We start from the raw sequence: 10,446 nt of genomic DNA on the forward strand, positions 1-10,446 counted from the left end.
AAAATGGGGACCCCATGGTGATTTTTTTTGCGAAATTAAAAAAAAAACTTGAAAACTTTATGGGATCATTTTCTTTTATTCAAAACTTATCTATATCTACTAGGCTGACGCTATAATAGAGGGAATTCGGTGAATTTCACTGAACCAGATATTGAGAGAATGTTTAATAATAATAATCGGTTCCAAACAAATTTCAGGTTCAAAATTTACCAAAAATCTATGTTTTCTGGATCTTCTATTTTTAAAAACACGATTTTCTAATGCTTGTAAATGTTTGAAGTTCAAAAAATATGAAAATATAAAATTTGTACTATTAGGTTGGAAGGAAAGTAACTGTCCATTTTTTAAATAACACAAAAACAAGAATTATCCAAGATTGGAGTATGCATCGTCGTGGTCCAGGACATGCTGGCAACAGTCACGAAACTCGTGGATACCATACCTCCTAAAGCCTCCTAAATCTCCTAAACATCAATAATAAAAGGACCAAATCAGGAGTTTGAGAGAGGCGTAAAGAAAAACCGACCAGCTGAAGCGGCTCATACCTTACTTGACTTTCCGTGGAACATACGATCTCTCTTTATTTAAGGAGAGTCAATTCAGTCCTAAGCGCTTTGGATGGATCGCTGTCCACATTTCTTAAACTCCAGACTTGACCCTTTTAATATTGGTTATTCAGAGATATGCAACGTCATCTGGAGGAAAAATAATTTTACACTGTCGATGAGATAAAAACGGCTTTTTGGGAATATTTTGGCTCGCGGTCAGCTGGCTTTTGAAGGGACGGTATCCACAAGTTACCTGAATGTTGCCAGCATGTCGTGGAAAACGACGGTGCATAATGTCGATCTTTTATAATTCTTGTTTTTGTGTTATTCACAAATTAAAAAATGGACAGTTACTTTCTTTCCAACACAATATTTGCTGTTAAAAAAATGCTTCTCATAAAACCTTAAGCTGATAAAACCAACCGGAAAAACAATTTTGAGGTAAGAAAACAAACATCTTAACGCTTTTTTAACATTTAAATTCAAAAATTATGCAGTTTCAGGGTTTTCTACAAAATTACTACCACTTTAGGGGTTTTAAAATTTTATAGATTACTATTTTGAGAATTCGAGACATTGCGGTGATGCCATAAAAAGGGAATTAATAGAAAACTAAGATCCAAAGATCACCATTAAGAATTATGGCATCCATCACAAAATTATTATTATTATTATTATTCGTTAACCACGAAAAAGAAAATGATGATGATGGACTTGGTCTCGAGCTATTTTAGCTGCAAGATGATGATGATGCCTTTAGGCGGCGACTGGACCAACGTCCCGGCAATTCAATTATGTCCGTTATTAAATGAAGACGTTCTGAACGGGATGTCATCAGCCGGACTTGCTCAAAACGGAAATTCGAAAGATGTCAAAATCAATAGAACTTTTCGGACGACCGGACGAATGAAGAAAAATTTGGTTACAGAGAGTGAAATGTTTTTGTTACTTGCAACAACTTGTGCGGCGGAAGAAACGAAAAACGATGGGGAGGAAAGAAAAGAAAAGAGGATGGGTTGAAGGCGAGGAGGAAGGAGTTGGGAGTCGTTTTATTCTATTACGAGCCGTAAAGCGGTCTTCTTGAGTTGTTCCAAAGTACTTTTCAGTCTCTTCCCCACTAGGCACTTTCATGGACCTCTTGAGAAGTTGCGTGGCTTTCTTTTTCCCTTGAAACAATTCCAACAGAATGTACAACACAGAATAATTCATTTTTCATTTTTCAATAATGAAACAACTGTGTCGAGGTTGGGACGGGGACAAAAAATGCAGTAAATAAAAAGCACAAAAGTTTTAACAATGGTTCTTTGGTGGGCGGATCCTAGATGAAAGACAAACATACAACTGGAAAATAGGATAGGGACACTATCGACTAGATTTGACAAAAAATAAAATAAAAATAATGCGCATGACGATACCTTAGCAATGAAATAATGATCATTTTACATTGTTATTGGGGAAACCCGTAGCTGGATAAGCGAACGAAACGAACAAAATGCGATTGCAAAACAACACCCAATGGAAATAGCACCTATGGTTTTGAAATTTAGATTATGTCGGTATGAGAAAAAGGAGAAATGATGGCACACGGAACTGAGGAGGACTATATATAGACTAAATAATGATTATATTATATTACAGGCTAGAACTATGAAGCTAGTAGAGGGGTGGGATTAGAATTTGGTGGTGACACTGAATGCAACTGGCGTCGCGAACATGTCTTCTGGAAGGAGAGCATGTTGTCCTGGCATCGGCGTGATAAGGGGGCGAACGCGGAAACTTCCTTCGACGATGAACGTGACACTGAAGCTTGCCGATTGCTTGTTTTCTTTCTGAAATATGACGTTTCGGTTTTTAAAAATAGATTTAGCACAGAAAGTCATAATTTTTATTTTCAAAATATTGGTTCCAATTAAACTTTCAGTGCCGTGTAATAAGACCAGCCTGTTTGCCGCGCCTACGGCGCTCGCGGCGCGAGATCGTCGTCTCGCTTCTTACTTTTTGAAAAACTAAATTAAATCTCTATGAAATTTGTTCTATGGACCTGCGAACTTCAAGTTTTATGGTAGATCAAATTTGGTGTGTGGGATTTTTCTCCTAGATATATGACAAACAAAAAAGAGGAGAGATTAGAAGAATGATGATGATGATATGCAAAACATAATTTTCTCTTGACTTTCAGCCATTCGGACCATTTTCAAGAGTCCGAAGCTCAGCTTTCAAATTTCCGATTACTTTGAAAATTTTGGAGGATGTGAAACAGATCTAGATTAAAAATTTTACATTCATAGAAATTTTTGACAATTCCTAGTTTTTAAGCTATTTGCCGATTTTCGAAAGACATCCTTTTTAAACTCATTTTTGTAATAAAAATGGGAAAGAGGTGCGTGATCTGAGAATTAAAAAACCCCAATGAAATAATTCTAAAAAGATGGACTTCCATGCACTTGCTGACATCTTTTTGTCTAAGGCTTTTTGCAAAGTTCAATTTGTTATTGTCTGTTTTATCTAAAAGAGTCCGACAAATGGAATTTCAGAATTTCTAAAAAAAGCTAATTTTGAATATCTAATGGGCAGCGTTTGTTCGTCTGTTCTTATACTGAAAACTAGGAAAAACAGGTGTATTTCGAAAAACAGACAACATTTGAAAAACAAGGAATTTAAAAAAAATCCTGTAAACGCAAAGTTCACAATCTAGGTTTTTTTACAACCTCCAAAAATCTCAAATAGATTGGAATGTTGACAGCCGAGCTCCAGAATGAATCTCCTGTCAATCCAATATTCACTTTTGATTTTAACTAGATCGACGGGATCTTCTAAAACACTCACATCAACAGCAAACGGAATCTTCTTAGCACCGGTGACTAGCATAAAATTGCCGGTATCATTCGACCCGAGCGAATGAGAGATTTCTTGTTCACACTCCAACGACAGCAAACCATTGTACTCCGCTGAAAGTTTTGAATTTTGAGAAAAATGATTTTAGGACGCCCAAAATTCAATATCTTACCTGCTAGAGATGAAATGATGGAAACTTCAACCGTGACAAACTGTCCAATGCCAACTGCCACGTCATCTTCACTAACGTACTGTTTGCCATTGACGTAGAAGTCAAGACTGATGGCAGGGAGAACGAGTTGTTTCAGAAGAGACACTGATGAGAGAAGAGATCCGACGGGGACTTGACCTTCGATCTGGAAAGAGAAACAAAGCAGATTCGAAAAAATCGGGGCATATTCTTACATTCAACGCTGGAATCGCCCAACGAATATCCAAATGCTTCGAAACATGATTCTCCAGAATCAATCTCAACCGTTCAGTTTCCATTTTCTGCATCATATGACTTCCGCGTTGTTTGGCTTGATGAAAAGCGCCTCCTGTGACATCCGAACAGCATGGTGAGAGAATCGGAACTCGACACGTCTCTTTCGGAAGCACATACATCCGCCTTGCATTGCTGTACACCAGTTCTGCGTCATGTTCAGTGCTGTTGGTCACATCAACCACGATGTACCTAAAAAAAAGTTTTTTTCCTGATGTTTGTAAAAAAGTCACCAACCGTGAGAATGGGCTATCTCCCGGGAGTACGTGCCATGCGGAGACGGTGACCGCCGGGATGATTGAAACTGCGATAGGAAGTTTGCACTTTCGCTCAAAAGAGTGTCCCTCGTCTGACGTAATGTCCGAGTGGTATCTCACGATGAATTCCGCGGTGAGAAGACGTCCAGTGAATGGGATGAGGTCCATGTCACTAGATTCTGTTTCAGAGTTTGCTGAGGTATTAGCCAAGGGGATAACACTTTCAAGAACTTTCTCCTCATCACTCAAATCATCAGCAGTAGATGTTGGATCGATTCCAAAGATGTGGAATTTGAGCTCTCTAGATCCATTGGGTTCCAGGACAAAGCTCGAAAGATCATCAGAAATTTCAAATCCATCAAACTCTGGGGCATGCGTCTCCGAATCGTCAAGTCGAATGAGAGGTGGACCTCCTTGAACAATCGGCTGCCAAATCTTGACACCGCAATAGCGAACCGGAATGTCACTGCTGTTCACAACTGTGATAGTGTGATCAAATTTTTGACCAGAATAGACAACTGCTTCTGCAGAAGGCTCCTCGTTGTCCTCGTCGATTGGAGCACGTGGAAGGGAGCATTCCAAATAGACTCTGGCAAGTTTGGGTAGGACCTTGACACGAATCTTGTTAGGTTTGTGACTATTCCCGTTGCTGGTAACAAAACGGCACTCGTTGTGAAGTCCAAAGATGTTGCAAGAGTAGCCAGTGATGAATAGGTCGCCGGGTTCTCTGAAAACAAATGTTGTTACAAAAACAGGTCGGCTCTTAAATACTGCCGGCTTGTAAATTCTGGTCAGAAGCGAATGATGTTGTTCAGAACAGCAATTCCTCGGATTTTTCTATTTCAGAGCGAAAAAAAATGTAGAAATTTGCCGCCTTGAGTTTTCTAGGCCATTTTGCTGAGCCACGGTATTCTGTGTGAGTTCACTTGCAGGAAAATCCATACGCCTTTGCTGTAAAGCTCGTAAATCGCTTCAACTTAAAGGCTCATTGAACTTTTTGAGAGTTCCTTAGCACGCAGGGCCGTGGCCTAGAAAACTCCAGAGTTATTGACTATCGAGGCGGCAGCAAACTTCTGATTTTGTTCACTTTGGATCACCGCATAAAAGGGCTTGGATTTTTAACGGATATTTGGCAGTTTCTGGAACTAGCGTTTCAGAACTAGCGCAGAAAACCCTTTTTAGGGGGCCATCACCCAATTTCGTCAGAATAACTTTCTTAAAATTTAATAAAACTCACTTCGGCACTCCCAAAAGTCGAATCGTTGATCCCGAATTGTTCTCCTCGTCTTCAGGTGGCAAAATGAGGCGAGCTTGAACCGGATCAAAATTCACTCCTTCGACAATCAGACAAAGATCACGAACGATCAATTCGGTCTCACGACAGTTTCTCACAGTCACCTCAACCTCGCCAGGACAATCGGTCACCCACAAAAGTGAGTTATCGACCTTTTTGCCAAACGGTGTGTAGATGAAAATCGACGCTTGACTCTTGTCGGGAACGATTGTTGGCACCAAATTCGGTTGGAGAGCAAGCACTGTGGGTGTTCTGCAAACAAATATTTGAAAATTAATAATAATAGTCATTTTGGCTTACTGAATAAGTGGGAATCTTGTCAGTTGAAGTCCTGGGATGATGATTTTCCCATCATCAACCACAATAGTCTGGCTGAGTTGGTGTACCGTGGGTGTGGCCTTTACCAAGTTGTCTAGATCATCAAAAAGTCGAGTCGTCATGGAACTGTCGAGATGGGGGTAGTAGACCTGAAACAGTTCAGCTTATAAGCATCAAAATTGCCGGTTCTAAAACGGTAATTTCTAAAATAAACGGTTTTAAAACCCTCCAGCTTCAGAATAGGCTTATTTCAAAATAACCGGTTCTATAACGTCCAGCTCTAGAACAGCGGGTTCTAAAACGTACACTTTTCGAATAGATATTTGTAAAACGTTCAGTTCTAATATAGCCAGTTGCAAAACGTCCTGTTCTAGAATTGTCGGTTATAATACTGCCGATTTCCAGAATAGCCAATTCTTAAACGTTCAGTTGTAGAATAACCGGTTCTGAAACACCCAGTTTCTAAATAGCAGGTTCTAGAACGTCCAGTTCCAAAACTACCGGTCCTGATGAAGCTCAGTTCTAGATTAGCCGGCTCTAGAGCGTCTAGCAAAACAAAATTCAAAAAAGTACCTGAAGCAAAAAACAAAGATGTCGAATCGCGGCATCACGATGGCCAGCACGATTTGCTGCTGTGAAAATTTCATGAAGAGACTTAATTTGAAGCTTCACTGGACCCAACTTCTTGTTCTTCATGTCATGTGGCTCGTTGAGATCAACACCGTACCCTTCGAGAGTTCTGAAAAATAGTTTTTCATAATTTTTGAGCGTTTTCAAAACTATAACTTACTTGAAAAGGACTGGATATACGGTTTTGTAATCACTCGCGTGTCGAACCCTTCCCTCTGTCACATGAAGCTCAAAAAGGACACTCAATCTCGCATAAAACGCTTGTTTCCGAAGAAACCCAATTTCTTTGTACATGGCTGCCGAGTTGAGACAGATTTGTGCTTTCATACGATGATCCATAAAAGTGTTCGCATCGTCGAGATATTTTCCAGTGTAGTCACGATGGAATTGCTCGAGTTTAATATACTCCCGCTCCAGAATCAAATACATAATTGCACGCATCACAGTCTCATACTCTAACCATCCGGCCATTGTGAACTTGGAGAACTCGTCAATGGCATTTTTGAAATTTTCCATGACTCGCTCTTTTGTTGGCTTCTCCCGCCTGAAATTCCAACTATTTAGAGTTGAAGCACAATTGCTCAGTTACTAATAACGCACCTATCACTAAGAAAGTTGGTGAGCGGATTCAGCCCTTTTGACGCTTTAATCTTGGTTGGTTCCTCTCGAATCGACGGCGATGATCCATTGCTAACAATTCCACTCTCATTTCCAAACGACTCATTCCTCTCCATACTTCCTCCGGACATTGACGAGTTTACCCGAATGTGTTCATCTGAATGGTGTCGTTTGTGTCCCTGTGGTGAGCTGCAAATCATTTGTTTTGATTTTTCCCTAGCCACTGGGATACCTGAGAACGCTGTCATTCGATACGGATAAACTTTCGCCGTTTTGCGTCTTGATTTCGATCGATGGAATTGTTAGCATCGCGTGCATGCTGGCAACGCGGTGAAACGCGCCGCAGTTAATCTCGCCCATCTGTTCCGCGTGAAGGATGCAGACCGTACTTGCCCATCCATCATATGCCGCTGAAGAAAAAAAGGAAAACGTTCGACCACACCCAAGATACATATATGAGATTACAAAAATCTGAAAGAAAGAGGAAAAACAAACCTGCAAGCCACAAATGATCCTGAGCGGATTTCAGACTCTCGATTGCTCCTTCATAAGCTTCCAGCGCCAGTTGAGGTAGGCCGGTGAGAAGACAGTAGTCCGCGTGTTGTTTGCGATATCTACCAAGACACTTCTTTCTGGAAAAATAAATGCAAATTCAGATTTTTTGCAGATAAATCGTTCTTGAGCATTAATTTCAAAATTAACACTTTTTTAATCGCAAAATTTGGCTGCGTGCCAGTTTTTAGAGACACGTTTGCAAGTTAAAGCGACCGCCACGCCGACACGCAACGCGTTCAAAATTGAGGTTTCCTTCCGCGTTGCCTTGAATTCAATCGAAATCTCTTTCTGAGTTTTCTTGAGTTTAAAAATATTTGTCACATGGAGTTCGCGACTGCTTAATTTATTTTATAGCGGTGTGGCACCTCTTCAGAGGCTTTAGGAGACAAAAATCGAAATCGTTTTTTGCGGTCCATTGGGGCGGCACCACCACCCAATTCTGCAATTTTTATTCAAGCACTCACTTGTAACTCTTCGTTGACTTTGTCTCCACACCAACTTGCCAGCGAGATTCATCCGGAAGTGTTGGACATGGAATTTCTTGCTGTAAACACGAAATTTCACAATAAATTCTTATTTTCCCGCTTTAAAACCAACAAACCTTCTTCTCAAACGATACATCAACTCGTTTCATCTCGATGACAATGTAAATAGCTCTCATCAATTCACGAACGGCACTTTCCAGTTGGCCAGCCTCTTCCAGACTTGGGAAACAAAGGCGTTCATGTCTCTCGACTTGATTGAAGTCTTCCTGAAACTAGCGCAGTGGTTAGAATAGACTAGAGGAAGAAAACTTACGTCTTTGCCTCCGATGAGAATACACCGTCCACAGATAATATTCGGGTAGTCGGCCTTCAATTTGTTATATGCCGATGAGATCTGCTCCGATTCGGAGGCTTCAGAATCTGTGGACTCGCGAGAGGCTCGAATCGATTTGTCCGGCTCTCCATGACCATTTGTGAATGCGACACCAATGACAGCAAACACGCGACGATGTTGCTGTAAAAAAGTTTTGAAAAATCAATAATTACAAAAAAAAGATCCGCCACTCTGTTTCTTTGTCAGGTACTTGTAATTTTCTAGCAAAAAGAAGGAAAAAATCACCTGCAACTCGCTGAATTCCGTGTATGACGAGGTTTGTGTAAATGAGCAGTGGAATAGTCGACGCGGATTATCCGAAACTTGAATGACGCGTTGTCTCGAGCATCTCTCCACAATACGCTTGAACGCCGGAAGTGATTTATTTGGCCCTATCTGAAAAGTATCTTATTGGTTTGCCGTCGTTTTTCCCTTTTTTGACGGTCACTCACCTGTTTGATGACGATATTTACAGTCTGTACATCGGTCAAAAAATCTGATGTACTAGATTTCATCTGAAGATAACGATGAATTGTGGCGGAAACGACTAGAGCGAAGTTTTCACCAGAAAGCAAGAAAAAAACGTTGCAAAAAAGAAAGAGAAAGAAAAAGGCCACCAAGAGTGAGCGATAAACATCGCGCGGGGTGAAGAGACGGCAGACACTGCGCGTCGGTCACCACTCTGCATTTGCGCGTCGCGGTGTACTGCACATTGACGCGCACAACCCTGTGACAGATCCTGTTTTGTTTTTCGTCGATGGATTATCCGATTTCGGGGGAGATGAGAGGAGAAAACAAGAAAAACAAGTGTAAATCACATTTTTATTGGTTTTTGGAAACATAATTGGCAGGAAATGTAGTAAATACAAAAACAAAAAAAAACTATTTCAGGTGTCCAGCACGTTTATTGTACCACCACTGAGCGGTTTGTGAGCGGCCGATGGTATTAACGAGGGCCGATCGTCAAATAGTGTTGGAGAATTGTAAATAAACATTATGTTAGCCGCCATACTAACTGCCAAGAACAGTATTAAGAATATTCGATCGATGACAAGAGACATGAGTTGCCACTCTTCCGTTATCTGGAAAAGAATATTTCTGAGTGAAATAGATTTTCTAAAAAAGCTACCTTGCTCTCCATTTGCTGATTGTGAAAATGTGCGGAGATGATTTTCAAGTGACCAGCAATTTTTCGAAACAAATCTAGATTATCTGCGACGCACCGTTGTTTCAAAGCCTCATCCATCTGAAACAATCGTATCTTTTTTAAACTTTTCCGTTAAAACTGACCTGCACAAGACTCAACAGCCTTAACCTTTGTGGTGGGAAAACTGGAGAGCTATTATTAGGATTTGGATGTTTTTGGGTGACTGAAGCAGTGACAGATACTGATCCGGTTCGAGGAGTTGTAGTTTCGCTGCCATCATCGAATTCCAAAGAGTGTTCCAAGGTTTTCAGACGGAGCAGCTTCGGGAGTCGTTGGACGAAGAGCCATCGCTGCCAATGAGGCATTTCAGAGGAGAACGCTTGTCTGAAATATATAAAATCAGGCTTGAGGGGAGGGGGTGGGGGGGGGGGGGAATAATAGGAGTATGGTTATTAATTCCTGTGAATTTCAAACTCAATTACAATAATAAGATCAACGAAAATGTATTTTCCAGCCGATTTTTAGACATTTCGACCATTTTCAAGAATTCGGAGCTCGGCTTTCAATTTTCCAATCATTTAGGAAATTTAAGAAAGTGTGCCCTAGATTAAAGACTTTGCCTTTACAGAATTTTTCGAGAATTCCTAGTTTTCCAGCTATTGGTTGGTTTTGAAAAGACACCAGTTTTTCACGATTTCAGTACAAGTCGGGAAAAAATGGTGTTTTTCAGGAATCGGTAAATAGCTGAGAAACTACGAATTTTTAATAAAAATTTGTAAATGCAAAAGTTTCGATCTAGCTCTGTTTTACACCCTCCAGAATTTTCAAAGTGATCGGAATCGTGCCAGCCGAGCTCCAAACTCCTGAAAATGATCAAAATGGCAAAAACCCAACTGAATAAA

General features: G+C 40.5%; 3 protein-coding genes across 3 annotated transcripts in view; all 3 read right to left on the minus strand.

Annotated features, from left to right (window-relative positions):
* Positions 1-2,218: 2,218 nt before the first annotated feature.
* On the minus strand, positions 2,219-8,912 carry CBG17297 (the record flags this gene model as incomplete). The annotated part of the gene is made up of 16 exons (XM_045239116.1): positions 2,219-2,377; positions 3,375-3,496; positions 3,556-3,739; positions 3,789-4,851; positions 5,362-5,670; positions 5,719-5,885; positions 6,310-6,475; positions 6,527-6,910; positions 6,967-7,173; positions 7,217-7,479; positions 7,505-7,616; positions 8,004-8,083; positions 8,141-8,290; positions 8,338-8,538; positions 8,644-8,793; positions 8,850-8,912. The coding sequence occupies 16 exons, from the start codon at positions 8,910-8,912 to the stop codon at positions 2,219-2,221; spliced, it is 3,780 nt and encodes a 1,259-aa protein (XP_045096158.1).
* A 372-nt stretch (positions 8,913-9,284) lies between these two features.
* Positions 9,285-10,446, minus strand: part of Cbr-lev-8 — a gene marked incomplete at both ends in the record, with an annotated part of 11,343 nt that continues 10,181 nt past the window's right edge. Inside the window, 1 exon segment of the mRNA XM_002643896.1 lies at positions 9,285-9,479. Within this exon segment, the coding sequence (XP_002643942.1) occupies positions 9,285-9,479 (195 nt within the window).
* CBG17299 overlaps positions 10,340-10,446 on the minus strand; it is a gene marked incomplete at both ends in the record, with an annotated part of 6,092 nt that continues 5,985 nt past the window's right edge. Inside the window, one exon of the mRNA XM_045239117.1 lies at positions 10,340-10,407. Coding sequence (XP_045096159.1) covers positions 10,340-10,407 — 68 coding nt within the window. The remainder of the gene's footprint in view (positions 10,408-10,446) is intronic.

Source organism: Caenorhabditis briggsae, assembly GCF_000004555.2.
Source record: "Caenorhabditis briggsae complete genome, chrX, whole genome shotgun sequence".
Classification (NCBI taxonomy): Eukaryota; Metazoa; Nematoda; class Chromadorea; order Rhabditida; family Rhabditidae; genus Caenorhabditis; species Caenorhabditis briggsae.